The 17832-nt window shown below is 47.5% G+C and overlaps 1 protein-coding gene across 1 annotated transcript in view; it reads right to left on the reverse strand.

Moving 5' to 3' along the window:
* Positions 1–17295: 17295 nt before the first annotated feature.
* The window catches only part of LOC144120159 (neprilysin-2-like), a 114801-nt gene continuing 114264 nt past the window's right edge, over positions 17296–17832 (reverse strand). Inside the window, exon 9 of the mRNA XM_077652587.1 lies at positions 17296–17759. Within this exon, the coding sequence (XP_077508713.1) occupies positions 17418–17759 (342 nt within the window). The 3' untranslated portion in view covers positions 17296–17417. The remainder of the gene's footprint in view (positions 17760–17832) is intronic.

Here is a 17832-nt window from a genome sequence, read left to right on the forward strand (position 1 = left end):
TCTCACACGGAACGGAACTCGCTCTGAAAGTCGCGAGCGATTAGAGCAATGTGCGGAATATAGTGATCGCTCCCGACGTGCTTTTATGATCCACCCCATAGGCAAGAGGGACACTGCTGCAGGGTGTAGCGTGTACGGTGAGGTCATTTGTTCGCACTAGCATTGATATAAAGCTACCAGGGATCAGATAGCACGTGGCAACCATGCTCCTTCATTTTCTACCCTCCAGAACCTTTGAGATGTTAGGATATATTTCCCGAACAGAATAATCACGACGCATGTCACAGGTGAAGACAGCTGCGATTACTGAAGGGGTGTTTTCTCTGTCACGACGAAACGAACACGACGTTTTCATATTTGAATGCAGCGACGTTTCGCGCTCACGGTAAGTAGAAAGGCCTGTAGCCAGAAAATTTCGTATCAGACAGACACGATCAACACACGGGTTTTTGATCAATGAACTCTACGACAGGAAACGTTTTCATTGCTTTCAGCCTCCAAGAAAATGTTACTAAGCCCATCGACCGTCAGGATAGTGTTTGTAGTGCTCATGACGCTTTTCTAGACGTACCAGAGTGCGGTTGCTCAAAACTGCGAAAACGCGAGGTAACAGTTTTCTCAACTTCAATATTCAAAAACAGTAATGTACCAAACAAAAAAGAGTTTGTTATCGACATCCTCCTAGCGTCATTCAAGATGTGCACTTCAACCGTGCAGGTAGGAGTCTACAACTGCCACCAAGATAACTGTCATTAGCAGCAGAATAAAGAAAATACCACTGTGTGAAACTAGTAGCGAAGTGTATACATCGGCAGACGCTAAAAAACATCGCTACCATGCTTCAGAAGAGATAGAAACCAATCATTAAAAGTTTACTACCGAAGTGTTCATAGATGAGGGGCTATCAAACTTACTGACAATTTACGAACATCCATTTCTGGCCTGATTTATATTGTGTGCATTTAATAGGCGCTTGACCTTTCGGCGCACGTCAATATGCAGTCATACAGATAACGTGACACCAACAATATTACTTCCCCGAAACAAACCAGGCTAAAATTTAAAAGGCCATCTTTCGGAGTATTGACAAACACCATTGCTATCATATCTATCAGTAGCATTATCGCGGAATCTTAGTTGCTGTCATTGCTATCTGATATCATAACGATCACCATCATCAAATTAACTCCACCCACTGAGGAACAAATGCGTCTCCCATATATCTCCCATTACCTCGATCCTGTTCCCATTGCGTGCGTCATATCCCGGCAAACTTTCTCATCTCATCTGCCAACTTATCTCGTCTTGATCTGCAGTCATTACCTGCCTTAATAAAGTAGATGTATTCCTTTACCATTTATAAAGCTTTGCTGTCTACTGTGTACTTGTAGTCCGACCGAGACAGTTTAGCGATAATTTATTTCTTCGAAAAATTCAATCAACCACGCTTCTCCATCCCTATCTTAGTCATTCAACATGCTTGCATTTTTTTTGCTTTGATGATGCTTCGTAGACCTATTCCGTCAATTATGGCTGGGCATAGATTTTTGTCCAAATTGGCCAAGGTCAGATTTCTGTGGCGGGTGTTTCAAATTTGGAAGTCATCATCGTGATGGGCGATGTCATATTCGGGAGCGGCCGGATCAAGTTTGGAGGTATATATTTCTGTGTTTTTTTTAACTTAACGTCACTGTTTCTAGGTATCGGCGCAAGAAAGAACGGACGAGAAAAGAGTTTTGGTCGGTGTCGGTGAGCCTTTGAGCATTTTTGCACGCACACAAAAAAAAAATAGCGGCCAAGTTTTGTGCGTCGTGGCCGCGAGTCCAGCCACGCTTCTCTATGTTTTGACACGGACTGGTTTGTAGGTATTAGTTGAAAATAATAATCGATCCTTGTTTTCCCGGAGTTGGTGTAATGAAAACGGAGTGTGTTTGGTTAATATCAAATCGTTTCTCTTCAACAGTTTACATTTTATCTGTAGTGGAATGGATTTTACACAACCACACGCACCTTAAGGGGCAAATTTGTAGATGTCATATGATTTAAAACACGCTTTTCGTCTAGAGACTTTACTTGTCATAAATGTTTCTGATGGGCACAAATTCTTTCAAGTCTACGATCAAGACTAGGCGCAGCATAAAGATATTCAGAAACTCCGCCGATAGTGGAGAGATGGGCCACACAACTTCTTCGTCTTAAGATGGAGAACAGTTCCGCGCCTTATGAGAACGATGACGTGCGTATTAAGGTTACTGGGCGCACTAGTGGGTGATGTGAGATACCCAGAAACACCATTCGATTTTTGTATGATATTGCCACACTGCTCACATTCTGCGAGCGCCGCCATGCGGCTAAGCGGCATTACTGGGCTCGTGTGGGAGCGAAGAAGAGGACGTTCCCGTTCGAACGCGCGCTGCTGGGTTTCTGGCCTTCGGAATAAAAAAAGCCCCTTTTCGTGCCGCCCTACGTTTGTCGGCGACATTTTGGTGGAGCCGGTGGGTATCGTTCCATGAACGCTCACCCCGAGGGCAACTCTGACGCTGATCAGCGACGCTTGGACAAAACACCCGTCCACAAAGCGAGCCGCCGCCGGCGAGGCCTGCAACCTGAGTGTCAGCCACTGACGAGGCCGGTGCGTACCATGACGTCTACTACAGGCAGTCAGACAGGCCAGCCTTCCGGCACTGTCCCGCCCGTTGTAGTTCTCACCCCTCGCTCACCACCATTCTTCCACGGCGATCGGTTTGAGGACGTCGAGGACTGGTTGTCCAGCTTTGACCGTGTGGCCACTTTTAACCAGTGGGACGACGACCGAAAACTACGAAACGTCTATTTCTCGTTCCAAGACTCTGCGAAGACATCGTTCGAGAACCATGAGGCATCCTTTACGAACTGGGAAGCGTTCCGCCGTCAGTTGCTGGCTACCTTCAGCACAATCGCACGCAAGGAAAATGCCGAACTCGCCCTTCGCACCAGGTCACGGCAGGCGAACGAAAGCGTCGCTATATTTATTGAAGACATGGCACGTCTTTTCAATCGGGCTGACCCTGCCATGCCAGAGGCTACCAAGGTGCGCCACCTCATGCGTGGTGTGAAGGAGCAGCTCTTCGCTGGCCTCATACGCGACCCACCAAGAACCGTCGCTGACTTCGCTAAAGAAGCCACAGGCATGGAACGTTCCTTACAGGAACGCAGTGCGCAGTACGGTCGTCCGGGAAGTGTTGCGGCCAGCAACTATTGTGCGTCCCTGCCAGTCGCCGGGGACGAGGCTCTTCGGGAGCTTGTGCGGAGTGTAGTTCGCGAAGAACTGCGCAACCTCCGCTTAGATGCTCTACCTGCCAGTGTTGCAGCTGTAGCCGATGCCGTCCGCGAGGAAATTCGGCGAGCAGTCCATCCACCACCGGCACCACTGCCGGAGCCGTACGCCAGCAGCTACAACGAAGCCCTACGGACGCCGCAGCCGGAGCCGTACATCATGAGCTACAGTGAAGCTCTGCGGAGACCTGCGCCAGTTCCACATGCGTTCCGCCCTGCTGCCGAACAAACGCAGGGGTACTTTCCCTCCGCCGAGCTGCGTGACCCCGCGCACTGTTCGAAAAGCTGACGTGTGGCGCACCCCCAACAACCGGCCACTATGCTACCACTGCGGGGAGCCCGGGCATATCCTCCGCAACTGCCCCTACCGGCGGATGGGATTAAGAGGATTTCCACCGAGCGCACCTCGACCGCGCTATGGTGAGAGACCGCGAGACATTGAGCAGTACCTGGCCGATAATGTGCTGCCCTCAACGCCTCCACGACGCCAGTCTAGGTCGCCGTCTCCTAGACGAGTTTCTCCACCCAGTCATGCACCATCATCTGGCCAATTCAGAGGCACGTCTCCCCGCTGGGAAAACTGAAGACGGCGTCCTCTGGGGGTAGGACCGCCGCTGCCGCTGACAGTGAACAGCCTCCATCCGACTATTTTATGCGACGACCCCACCCGCCGACCTTAAAGACGATCCCACCGCCGACCTCACCGACGACCTCAGCGACGACCCCATCGACGACGGCACCAAAAACCTCGCCGACTATTTGTCAAACAATTGTTTCCGCCGCCGAAATTCTTGTTGCCGCCGATGGCTATGACTTATCTGCACTCGAAGATACCGGAGCCGGCTTTTCTGTCATGAGTAGTAACCTAGCCGCAACCCTCAGAAAGGTTCTAACACCTTGGCATGGGCCGCAGATACGCACAGCTGGCTGCCATGTGGTAACGCCGGTTGGCGTCTGCACAAGCTTTATGAAGATCCGCGGTGCAACTTTCACTGGCTCCTTCGCCGTGCTACGAGAGTGCTCTAAAGAACTGATTCTCGGCATGGACTTCCTTAAAGAGTATGGGGCGGTCATCAACCTGCACGAGCAATTGGTATCGTTTTCGACACAGCGAGCCGTTGATACCGACCCCGAGCCGCACAGAGCACCACTACGCATCTCTGATGACCACACAACGATACCGCCGAGAGCAAGCAAGTTTGTCACAGTCCAGTGTGATACCAGCTCCGTTACTCGGGGCATTGCCGAAGCGAATATGTCGCTGCTACTGTCTCGGCAAGTTTGCGTTGCTCGCGCCCTTATCGACCTTGTTCACGCGCGTACCACGCTCTTAGTGACCAACTTTAGTTGTGAACCCCAACATTTGACGAAAAACACGGTGATTGCCCATTTTGAATAACTTGGCGAGCATGCCGACCAATGTGCCATATCAACAACGGCCCCCGAAATAGCTGAACAGGACACTGCAACAGCCATTAGGACCGACGTGAACCCTGACCTTCTGACCAATCAGAAACGCCGCGTGGAAAGCCTTATTGACTCTTTCCGCGACTGTTTTGCATCAACATCCAAGCTTCGCCAGACGCCAATAACTAAGCACCCTATTATCGTCGACAGTGACCAGAGACCGCTATGTCAGCGTCCTTATCGTGTTTCGTCGAAGGAGCGCGATGCTATCCGCCGCCAAGTTGCCGAAATGCTCCACGACGACGTCATACAACCATCGACGAGCCCCTGGGCGTCACCTGTTGTTCTCGTCGCAAAGAAGGACGGCAGCCTACGGTTCTGTGTAGATTATAGACGTCTCAATAACGTTACCAAAAAAGATGTCTATCCACTGCCGCGCATTGATGACTCATTAGACCGCCTCCGCCATGCTACCTACTTTTCGTCACTCGACCTTCGTAGCGGTTATTGGCAAATCGAGGTCGACGAACGTGAGCGAGAAAAGACCGCCTTCGTTACTCCTGAAGGACTGTACGAATTTAAGGTGCTTCCTTTCGGCTTGTGTTCAGCCCCTGCGACGTTCCAACGTATGATGGACACCGTACTAACTGACCTGAAGTGGCAGTCCTGCCTTGTCTATCTCGACGACGTCGTGATTTTCTCCGACACGTTCGAGGAGCACCTGAAACGTTTGCGTGCCGTCTTCGAAGCAATTCGTTCTGCTGGTCTGTCTCTCAAGCCTGAAAAGTGCCACTTCGCATTTCGGGAGCTCAAGTTTCTTGGCCACATTGTGAGCGCTCAGGGCGTTAGCCCCGACCCAGAAAAGACCGCCGCCGTTGCTGCATTTCCCCAGCCAACAGATAAACGAAGCTTGCGGCGTTTCCTGGGGCTTTGCGCCTATTATCGGAGGTTCGTTCAAAACTTCTCCAAGCACGCAGAGCCGCTGACTCGCCTGACAAAAGACTCCGAACCCTTTTTCTGGGGCCAAGATCAGGAAAAAGCTTTCATAGAGCTTAAGGCCCGCCTCCAATCTACGCCTATCCTTGCCCACTTCGACGAGCAGGCCGACACGGAACTGCACAAAGATGCCAGCAATGTGGGCCTCGGTGCGGTGATTGTGCAGTGGCAAGACGGTGGGGAGCGCGTGATCGCATACGCAAGTCGCACTTTGTCCCGTTCCGAAGTGAATTATTCCACAACGGAAAAGGAGTGTCTCGCTGTTGTGTGGGCAATCACAAAATTTCGTCCATACCTGTACGGCCGCCCGTTTCGAGTCGTCAGCGATCATCACTCCTTGTGCTGGCTTGCGAACCTCAAAGATCCATCGGGGCGACTTGCACGGTGGAGCCTTCGGTTGCAAGAGTTCGACGTCACCATCGTGTATAAGTCGGGTCGGCAACATAGCGATGCAGACTGTCTCTCCCGAGCTCCTCCTCCGTGCCCACCAGATGAGTCCGATGACGATTCTGCTTTCCTCGGCGCTGTCACCACATCCGACCTTGCCCACCACCAGAGGGCCGACTGCGAACTGCTGCCTCTAATCCAGTACCTCGAAGGAACCGCTCCGTCTCCGCCCAGACTCTTCTCGCGCGGACTTTCGTCGTTATGCTTAATAGATGGAGTCCTCTACAAGAAAAACTACGGTCCGACCGACACTGCGTATCTCCTCGTTGTCCCAACCGTGCTTCGTAAGGAAGTTCTCGCTGCATGCCACGACGACCTTTCTTCTGGCCACCTCGGTTTTTCCAGAACATTGGGACGCCTCCGCCACAAGTACTACTGGCCACGGCTTGCTGCGGTCGTCCAACGCTACGTTCGAACCTGCCGTGAGTGTCAACGACGGAAGGTACCACCGACAAAACCGGCCGGCCTTCTGAAGCCAATTGATCCACCGCAAATCCCATTCCAACAAGTCGGCATGGACTTACTGGGCCCATTCCCGGTGTCCTCCATGGAAACCGGTATATTGTTGTTGCCACGGACTACCTAAGCCGCTATTGTGAAACCAAGGCTCTTCCCCGTGGCACCGCGGCTGAAATTGCACAGTTCTTTGTTCACCACATCGTGCTTCGCCACGGCGCCCCCGTGGTTGTATTAACTGACCGGGGAACCGCGTTTACGTCGGCTCTTACACACGAGGTCCTCCGTCTTAGTGGCACCAGTCATAGAAAAATGACTGCTTACCATCCTCAAACGAATGGACTTACTGAGAGGCTGAACAAGACCATCACAGATATGATGTCTATGTATGTCGACGCTGACCATCGCAACTGGGACGAAATACTTCCCTACATCACGTTTGCGTACAACACCGCCCTCCAAGAAACGACGCGCTTCACCCCCTTTCGTTTGGTGTATGGCCGAGATGCCCTGACCATGCTTGACGCCATGCTGCTCCCGGATTGTACCCCCTCGTCTGTCCCAGGCGCTGACCAATTCGTTCGCGATGCAGAAGCCGCTCGCCACCTTGCACACCCATTGTGTACCACAAGATTGGCGCAATGCACTAGTAATTCCGGTGTTTAAAGGAGGCAACCGAACTCTTGTAAATAACTACCGCCCAATATCTCTTACATCGATTTCTTGTAAACTTATGGAACATATTTTAGCGAAGCATATCTTTCATTACCTAGAAACAAGCTGTTTACTTTACCCTCACCAACACGGATTCCGAGCAGGCCTTTCCACCACTACACAACTTGTAGAGACAATTCACGATTTGGCAATGACGATTGATGCGAAGCAGCAAATTGACAAAATCGCTGTAGATTTTGCCAAAGCTTTTGACAAGGTGCCACACAATAAATTAGTTTTTAAACTGGAAAGAGCTGGAATTAATATGAATATTGTAAAATGGATTAAAGCGTACTTAGGAAATCGTAACCAGGTGGTCAAAATGGATGGTCATGTGTCCGCCTCACTAGCATTTCTTTCAGGAGTTCCACAGGGTTCTGTTCTAGGACCGTTATTTTTGGTGTATATTAATGATATCTCTGCTGTCATGGAACCAAATGTACGGCTGAAGCTATTCGCAGATGACTGTTTAATTTATTCCACATTTAGAAACAGGGAAGACCAGCTTAGAATTAATAACTCTTTACAGGCATTAAGCGAATGGTGCAAAAAATGGAACATGGAAATAAATTATTCGAAATCAACGTACATGCACATTACAACGAAGAAATCTGTTCTTTTGTTCCCATATTTCATTGGTGACAAGTGTTTGGTAAACGTAACTCAGTTTAAGTATATAGGAATGACAATAACACAAAATTTAAATTGGGGCACACATATAGAAGAGGTGTGCTCTAAGGCACACCAGAGGTTATGTTTTTTGAGAAAAAAATTGGAGAATGCTACACGAGATGTAAGACTAATTGCATACAAAGCTTTTGTGAGGCCAATCCTTGAGTATGCGTCAGTAGTATGGAGTCCTAAACAGAATTATTTAAAGAAACAATTAAAAAGAGCTCAGAGGTACGCAGTTCGCTTTATTTGCTGCCGATATCGAAGGACAGACTCAGTTACAGATATGCTTTCTTCCTGTAACCTGGATTCATTAGAAATATGTAGAGAAAAAAATCGCCTAAAACTACTATTCCAGATGCTCCAAGTACAGGTAAACATTCAAAAGGAAACATACATACAAGCGCCAGGCAAACGGAGTTCTAGAACAAATCAAAGTCGGATAATTCAGCCGTACTACGCCCATAGTGAAGCTTTCAGAAATTCCTTCTTCCCCCATGTAATTGAAATGTGGAATGACTTGCCAATGATTGTTGTAGAACAGAATGATCTGCATGATTTTGAGCGATCTCTTGATGACCATCTGCTTGAAAGTGCTATTTGATGCTTGAACGAATGTACTGTCTTCTGCTGATGTATTTAGTGATTGTGAATAATTACACTTTCTGCGAAGTTTTCATACCCTCCCTGTAAGGACCCTCGCTTTAGGGTTAACAGTATTGTTAAATAAATAAATAAATAAATAAATAAATAAATAAATAAATAAATAAATAAAGAAATCGTTGGACACATGAACCTCGCCGTAAGGGAAGAAAAAGGTGCCGTAGTGGAGGGCTCCAGAATAATTTCGACCACCTGGGGATCTTTAACGTGCACTGACATCGCACAGCACACGGGCGCCCTAGCGTTTTGCCTCCATAAAAACGCAGCCGTCGCGGTCGGGTTCGAACCCGGGAACTCCGGCTCAGTAGCCGAGCGCCTTCACCACTGAGCTACCGCGGCGGGTTACGTAACAAACCACAGAGAAAGGCAAGTTGCTCTCTTGATATCGAGGGCTCACGAAGATTTATATATATTATCAGCCATTTTTTTATTGTGTTTCTAAGCTAGCGAGATGCACGAATTCACACCACATCCGACTGCTATACTTATATTACAGCACGACGAAGCGGTGACATACATGGACCGAGAGAGAAGACACCGCAAACATTTTGTTGTGTCCTGTGTTGCCCATAGTGCTTGTGGTTTCAGTTTTCCGTCTTTTTCTGTGTGCTCGTGTGCTCGAAGAATATAGCACCAATAACCAGTAGTCTGTGCTCTTGGCTGGTTATAACCCAGTGGCCCTCATCTTTGTAGACTGCTCCGGCAATAGAAAATTGATTTTTTTTTATGAAAGGAAATGGCGCAGTGGCGCAGACGCCGGTGGTCTGCCGTCAGCCACCCCAAAGAACTGGGCAGCAGCAGGAGAAGCGTACCTAGGACCCGTCGACGGCGCCCCGAAACGCCGTAAGCCTAATACGGGCTATCCAAGGGAGCCTCTCGGCAGCACGGACCCTCAATTCATCGGCTGCTACATTCAAACTTGAAGGGGATGCTGGAGGCTTGCGTCGGTGACCCAAGGGAGGTCCACGACAGCACGGACCCAACGTACGACGGCTACCACCTCCACGCTTGAATGACCGGATCTCCGCTACGCTGTCTCCCTTCACACCTCGGGTTTCTGACACGTCAGCTCTCCACTCCTCTTCTCGCCACGCTCTTCGTCGTCGCCGCCTCGCACATACCATTGGCACGTGCACACGCGCAACGCTTGGCTGGCACGCGCAGCGCTACGCTGTCGACGCACCGCAGTCGACGCATCGCATTCAAAAATCCCCTGCTGATTTGTTGTGCTCTTCACAGCTTCAGTGTGGTGTCGTGGCATTGAATTGATACTGGCAGAGCACCCAAGTTATTGTTGATCATTACAGTCTCTGTGTGTGTGTGAATGTAGCTGCGCCGTTATCAGTGTCTGTTGTACTGCGGCTAGCGGAGCATAACAAGGCAGTGTTGCAAACGCCAGGATTACTCCTCTGTTAGCGTTGAGGAGCCCTGACGCTACCATGGTGTCGCACTATAGTTTTTAGCGCGGTGCCAGCGCATTGGATTTGTTGTAGATTTCAGTGCTATTTTGCTACCACGTAGCAAAACGTGTTGTCTGCTTCTTGTGGTGTATGTTACTAGTTGGGCGAGTCCCTGGCTCTCGAACCCCCCTGAAAGGTTATGGAGTGTGCGCTAATTTTAGCCCGTTTTTTTTTCATTCAGAAAGGTGGCCAGTCTTCTATGGACGCCGTTTGCAGACTCGACCCCACAAACTGCAGTGCCATTCTGAGAGAGAAACCAATAATTTTGGCGCATTTTCACACATAAACCACTGCGCATGATGAAAAATGTGACTTTAAAGTTGAGGTCTAATGTTTGAGGCTTTGGAACAAGCAACATGTAGCAAATTTGCCGAATATCATACATTGCAGACCGGTTCAAAAGTCGGTTTTGAGAAAAACGTTCACACCAATAAAAAGAGATTCTAAACTCTGAAGTGAAATGTGCATTTTACAGCAATAAATATTTTATATTTTAAAATTTCTCAAGTTTCAACGTATATCATTTGATGTCATTTTGGTTTGGTACAGTCAATAGACGCCAGAATACCCCAGTAAAAAAAATTATGCTCTGTTTATGTAGGAAATAGAAACAATTTTGGAACTGCGAATTCTTTGAGCACTTATGTCCGAAGATGTCCAGATGTCCAGGAAGATGTCCAGGACAAATTAAGGCAGATTTCATTTGTAGTCGCTTATATTTAACATTGAAGTAACAAGTGTAATGAGCATTTTTACGAGCCGATTCCTTGCCTATCTAGGCTTCTGTGAGGAAGAGATGCTGGTATAAACCGCATGTGTCTCTAGTGCAAAGAAAACGTGAAGCAAGCCAACAGCCACTAAAACAAGGAGTAGAAGAGAAATTTTTTAAAAAAATTGTGGCGTTGATCGATGAGAGATAAATAGTGTAATCATTTTATCGCTAGAAGAAAACTGTTTGAAATATGCTTTCACTTCGTAAAAAAGTTACAATTCTTTGCAATAAAACAGATGTTCTTATTTCTTCGGTTAGCCTGTGAGAGCCTTTGCCGCTTTCCCACACTAAGCCCAGCGCAACAGCAGCCTGCCCTCGTGAAACCCAATTAGGGAAGAACGGAAGTAACGGCAACACCAAAAGTATTGTATCGCTCCGTTTCTTATGGCGTCTTCGCGTTGCACGTACGCAACTTGCGCACGACTTAATAAGAAACAATGCAACCATGTATGAGGCGTATGCATAGTCATGGTGACAATCATCCAGGTTTTATCGTGACGAATGCGACAGAAACAAAAAAAAAAAGATGTTTCGTGGGACTTTCCAAGCACTATAGTGCTTTCACACATGCTTGCTTCTCAGAATGTTTGTAGAGGAGTTAATGGTTCAGAATATACGAGTATAAATCGGACGCATTTAGAAGAAAACAAAGGTATTGTAATCCTGAGCTTGCGCATACAACTGACGGTTTCCGCAATGTTGAGCCAGTAAAACAGGGCTGTTCGCACGACTGCATCGTGTATAAAAATTTTAAATCTATCCGGCTTCCTGTGCTTGGACACTGAACAGTACCGTGCCATAGACTAGTTGGGAGGTCTGGTGAGTTACCAAACTACGCTTACTGGAGCCACTAGTGCAGGCTGCTGGCCGCATTCTCAATATTTTATTGAATACAGTCCAGCGGAAGCGTTCATAATTCTCGCTCTCGATAGGGAAAAGAATCGGAGCACGTTGAGACATTGTGGGAAGAGCTCGTTCATCTGCGTGCTTCATAGCGGGTTTTTCGAGTATGCCGCTCTTTGAATGCGCAGTGACGTGCAGACAGGTGATTACCATATAAGCGTACCTGCAAAGCAGAGGTGTATGTTGCGATGGCACTAAAATGTTTAGAATGGTAGGAGTAAACCTACGCCCCGAAGCACAACCTTTTGGTTCCTCTGAGAGGTGATGCAGGAGGCCAGTGCAATAGCTTGTATCATATAAACTTGTGTACAAGCCGCACTTTATCGTCAAATTTTCTCACGTGTGTGTTATACACGAATCAGGCCTATAGCTACACATTAACAACCTGTGGCGCCACCGCCGCTAATATGTAAGATAATTAAAAACCTGGCGACAGTTACTAACATTTTATTTCACCATTCATCGCCGCTTTCGCGTTAATCGCCGTTGCACGAGCTCAGCTCATCGGCACTCTCCCCGCTGTGGAACGAGGTCGCCTTATTGGCGTGCTCCTAAAGCTGGTCGTCCTCTGTGCCGTCCATGGCGTTTGAGAGCCCCGTGACTCTAAGACTCTTTGAGATGACGTCCGCTCACACAGCGAAGCCGTTGCTCCTAGTAGTGTGAACGTACTCGACGAGGTACACTTCAAGTTTTGGGAATTTGCACTTTTCCCACGAAATGCCTTCCGGGGCCGGGTGGTCTCGTCGATGTCTTGCATTTGCATACACCAGCAGCGAACACACTTTTCGTCGATGTCAAACTTGCGCCCGACATGCCGTTTACCGTGTTCCTGAGAGTATTTAGCGACTTGGTTTGAAGCTTGCAGTGTAGGACAGTCTGCGCTTGCCCATTTCTTTTTGTTCGCGTTCAAAAGCACGCAGCCTGCCACACGACGTCGCACGCAACACAACAGATTCCGCAAGCAGTCCACGCACATCCGAACGAAGCACCGGTTAACAAAGACCAAATGGCGCTGGACAAGGCACCGTGAAACCGGAAACAGAAAGCCGCGGAAACGTCGCGTAGCGCAAAGATGATGATGATAATCGATGCGATGTGAGAAAAACTGGCGCCATGTTGTAGCACTTTTTATGTCTTGGCGCGTGTTTGGCGCGCTTTAGTTTGTTTTTCATATTTTTGCAGCCGAAAGCGGCGGGTGCGGCCTATACACAAGGGTTGCTTTTACACGAGTATATAAGCTAGTAGAGGAATCCTCATGAACTTACATGGGTGTTGCTGGTGCATTTTTAAAGCACAAAGTCTTAACGGCTAAGGCTCGAAAAGAAATGAACCGGTTAATAGGCGCCATTTCAATTTCATTAGGGAACGTAAATAAGAAAACTTGAACCGGGTTCGAAAACTCCTTAGTACCGAGATGGCAAACTACGCAATTGCGGACATCCTTACTGAGTGCGAGCTACGTGCACCGGTGCTCTTGGCATTATTGTCGTGACATTTTAATAGTAAAGAAAGGCTACTTCCGTGTTCACATCGTCGACTCTATCATATAGACTCTAAACACTACAGTATATATTACTGCGAACGACCACCTAGCGCGAACGAAGCTTGTGGCGAAAAACAGCGCATAAACGATATAGAGGAGAGAGGGGACACGAACTGGCGCTTGCGTCTCTTAAGAGTCTGCGAGTAGTACTGCTGTGAGACCATAGGGGTGTGGGAAAACGCCCACACTCGCGCTTCCGGTACGTAGGCACTAGGTCCCGGCTAAGTACACCAGGGCCGGCGTCAAATCCAAGACGCATAAGTTGGTAGAACGTGGCTCTCGCTTGGAGCGCGGTACGAAGAGATTACCCGAAGTCGAGGGCGCTTCGCCGTCTGGCAGTGGTGTGCAGCACGAAAGCGCACCACGGGCAGTAGCGACCCCGCCTGTCCGAAGCTTGTGGGTTGGACCGAGACACGACCAACGATGTGACAATAGTGGACCAGTCCGCCACGCTCGCTGAGATGGCTTTCGAGCCCGATTGTGACCAAACCTAAATTGGTACAAGGGCAACCTCTGGTGGGGGGAAGGGCTTTACAATTATAGCGACTCGCTCTTGGGAAGTGGTCTCTGACCTACTCCATGTGCGGCGGAGGGGGGGGGGGGGGGGGACTTTTTGGCGGGCCGAAAACTGCTTCAGTCTCATCTCTATCGAGCAAGCGCTGTTTTTCGCCTCAGGATCATGCACCAACCAGCCCAAATTTTCACTTTAAGTATCTTCGATACTGATGACCAATACACTCAAGAACTATATTTCCGATACCGATACACGATACCGAACTAAAATTGATTTTCGATAGAGATATTCTATTCTGCGTCATAAAAACTGCGATACATAATACTGAAATAGGAAATTTATTAAATCTCGTGATATGATTAGCAAGGCGTAGAAATTTCTCCGTGGCTCCTGGAACGTTAATTAGGGTAGACTACTGAGCTAGTTGCAAGAGAATAAACTGCAGCAGAGGAGCAACCAGTAGAACGAAGAAGCAGCATCGTAGTTATCTTTGTTTTCCTTCGTTGTTTGGTGTCTGGAATCTTTCATGCCCAACAATTCTTGCCAGGGGCATTTTTGAACGCGAAAGAGTATATAAACGTAATTCTTTCATATATTGTAAAGTATCACTACAATAATCAATATATCCAAACATCTCCGATCCTCAGGCCTGCCTTCGGTTGCTTTTAACGTTTTTAATGTCGTCAAAAGAGTCCTCTATGGGTTTTCTGTGGCAGTCTTAACTGACCCGTGACAGCGATTTTGCTCCACATCTCAAATATTTTGCTAGGCATCGTAAAAATGAACAAGTACCTTCAATATTTTCATGACCGTACCTTACAATTCTCCAATATTCAATATTTTTGTGGAAGATTGTTGGACATCAGTGTGTTAAATAGAGACCGCTTCATTAGAGAAGACTGAAAGATATCCAGCCCCACTGCTTTCTTTAAGCTTCAATACATTTAAGCTCCCCAGTTGGAGTCGGTGTTTTCGTTAAAAGTTTGGCATTGGGTTAAGTCATGGTGATGTTGAACAAGTTAGCAAAATTTTCTTCATGCAAACCCGTCTCTAAGCTCTTTACATACAAATAAATTTGAACGTATTTCTGATGATCTCCGTTTGTTACAGCCGTGTTTATCGACTGCCTCTGTCTTTGACCTGTGCGGAACAGTTATTTCCAGAGCACTACATTTAACAGACGTTTTTAGTTGGGCATCATTGATAAAAAGGCTAGAAAGAAAACAACACAGAATTAAAGGACGGAAAATATTATCAAGCAAAAATATTATGCACTTGTCGGTTATTTATGTTTTTAACAGAACGATAGTAAGTAACCGCCTGTCTGGAAGAGCTCCATGATGCGCCCGCCGTGCTTTAAGCGAAACAAATGAAAAAAAAAAAACCTCTCTACAGGAGCACCTGGGCACATTGCTGTGCTGTATTTTCCGGAGGCGCCTTTAGTCAGCGGATGAAATTAACGCATGGCCTCGTCGACTCGAGGATCCTCTATGTAAAGTTGAGAAAATCAAGTTTCATTGGAGACTCTTGAGAACTGCGGCTTGCTGTATGGCTGCTTCTACTAAAAAAAATACGTGAGCTCAGTTGACGCTGCCGGGACTGATTACTCTATTTACCGGCGTGTGGGAGAGTGCATCGCGCTTACGTGGTAAACAACAGTCCTGTAAGCTCTTGAGCATGAAGACGAAAGTCTTCTACTTCTGTTGGTAACCTCCACAACTTTAAATAGAGGTGAATTGGTGTTTCTACCATACCGGTGAGCCCGTGTCCTCGTCGCTTCTGTCGCCGAGTGTCGCCAAACAACGAACGTAGAAAGAAAGACGACTGAGTGAGCCAACGGCATTTGCGTTGGCTCTTCCCAACTGTTCACTCTTACACAAAATGAAAGTTAAAAGGTAGTAAGTGCAGTAGTTACCTACTCTGACTGCGTTTTACTCGTTTTTTTGCTATTTACAGCTCTCTTCAAGGTACGTAATTAGTAAGGGTAAGCTCTTCCTACGCTCTTACAACCTATGGTCGCTAGTTAATAGCTGATTAGTAACCGTTTACTTAAACCTAAAACAGAGGGTTAGAATATAATTGACACGGAATTTTGTGTGATGAAAATGGTTTTTTAATTAGACAATTCTGCAGCAGCGTGCCGTTAGGTAGACTGACTTGTTTCCAATATCTCAACCTGATAATTAAGGCAGTTATAGGTAAGAGCAACTAGCCCGTAACTGAGATTACGATTTACGGAGTAAATAGGATGGAGAAAGATTGAGCTGTGCACAGGCACTTCGCCTGTAACGTTTCTGTGACCTTTTCCGATTTGTGCTTTCCCTCCTTTATCCTTTCTCTTACGGCACGGTATGGGTAAACACCGTGATATGTGAGACAGTTAATGCGCAATTCTCTTTCCTCAAAACCATTTTCAGTTTTCAATTTTCTTGCATTTTGAACCTTTGTTTGCGCCCGATAGAGTTGTTTGATTCCATCACCTCGCATAATTTATATAAGTAATTCGCAATATGCCTAAGCCAAAGTGTGTGATTTACTGCCAGCACAATCTGGTAGCTCTGACTAGTGTTGTCGGGAATTAGTCAAGGCCAACATATAGCTTTTTTTTAATTTTGCAGTGTGCACAGCTTTAACAAGCCTTGCTAGCACACCGCGCGAAAAATCTTGCAACATATGCGAGATCAATTTCTGCCAATTTTGTTAGTACATACTGCTAGTTACTCGTTCTTGACTGTAGCACTATGCACTAGCTCTTTGAGGTAGTAAATTTGAGTAGTGTTACTCTTACTGCCTTCCGTTACCAAAAAGGTAGTGACCTATCTGACAAGTAACTGGTTAGAAGTTACTTAGTCAATTCTAAAACCTTTTTCTTGAGAGTTCTTTAAGTTCACTATTACCTGAGCGAGCACAACCGCCAGAGGTCTCACCCACAGCCACCTCAAAATGAGCTGCAAACGCATTCTTTTTTTTTTATTATCCAGTGTGGTTGGAATACAAGATACACTAAAAAAGTATTTTCGACACCGGTACTACGGCAAACTATTTTTTGGTAAACAATACCCAGTACCGAATCACAAAATGTAAAGAAAGACAGTATCGAAGATACATCTATCCCCGATACTGCTCACGCCTGGTACGAACCCCTTTAGCATGTGGGGGGCTACCCTAACATGTGGCCACAATGGCTTGCCCTTAATTCCTTTCTAATCATCAATGTTTTCTATCCTTGGAAATCGGTAGGAAAGGTGATCGCAATCTGTTCACCTATTCTGCACTTTAGCAACTTATTGTATCTCCCATAGCAAGCACTGCAAAGAACTATTAGTCATCGGTGAAGGTGAGTGCAAATCACAGGCCTTAATGTGTGCTTACAACATCGTGGAAGGCCAGGGGTAGCCCAAAATCAAAAGAGTACAAAAATTTTATGGTGGCACATTTTGTTTGAGATTTCTCTCACTAAATGCTTTGTTATAAGCTCACGAAGCACTGAATAATGTAAACATAGGAAGAGAAACAAGGGGTCTCCGCAAAAAATTGGTGGCGTCCGCCGATGAGTCACTTCCAGAAGGCGCACTTGTTGGCTGGGTTCATGGGTGTGTTGGGCTCGCAGCTGAACGCGGCCGAGAACTCCGGCATGTTCATAAGGGGAACGATGCAACGCGAGCGGCCGGGCGCGTAGCGCTTCCTTTTCTCCTCCTCGTGTGCGCACCACTTTGCGCAGAGGCCGACGAAGAAGAGGCGCTCCGCTGTCAGGTTCAGGTCCGGAAGCCTCGCACATCGCCGATCCTCGGACAGCGCCGTAAACGCGGCATACGCATTCATGGCACCCACCAAGTCGGCCAGATTTTCTGAATCGACCGTGTCGTTCAGGACGGCGTGGCGGGCGGTAGGTCCCAGCTGCAAGAAGCCATACGAACTCGCGTTCATTTTTCTAAATAGTTACAGCTCTCTCTGAGGAAAATCAGCCCAG

The sequence above is a fragment of the Amblyomma americanum genome, chromosome 2, assembly GCF_052857255.1.
Source record: "Amblyomma americanum isolate KBUSLIRL-KWMA chromosome 2, ASM5285725v1, whole genome shotgun sequence".
NCBI lineage: Eukaryota > Metazoa > Arthropoda > Arachnida > Ixodida > Ixodidae > Amblyomma > Amblyomma americanum.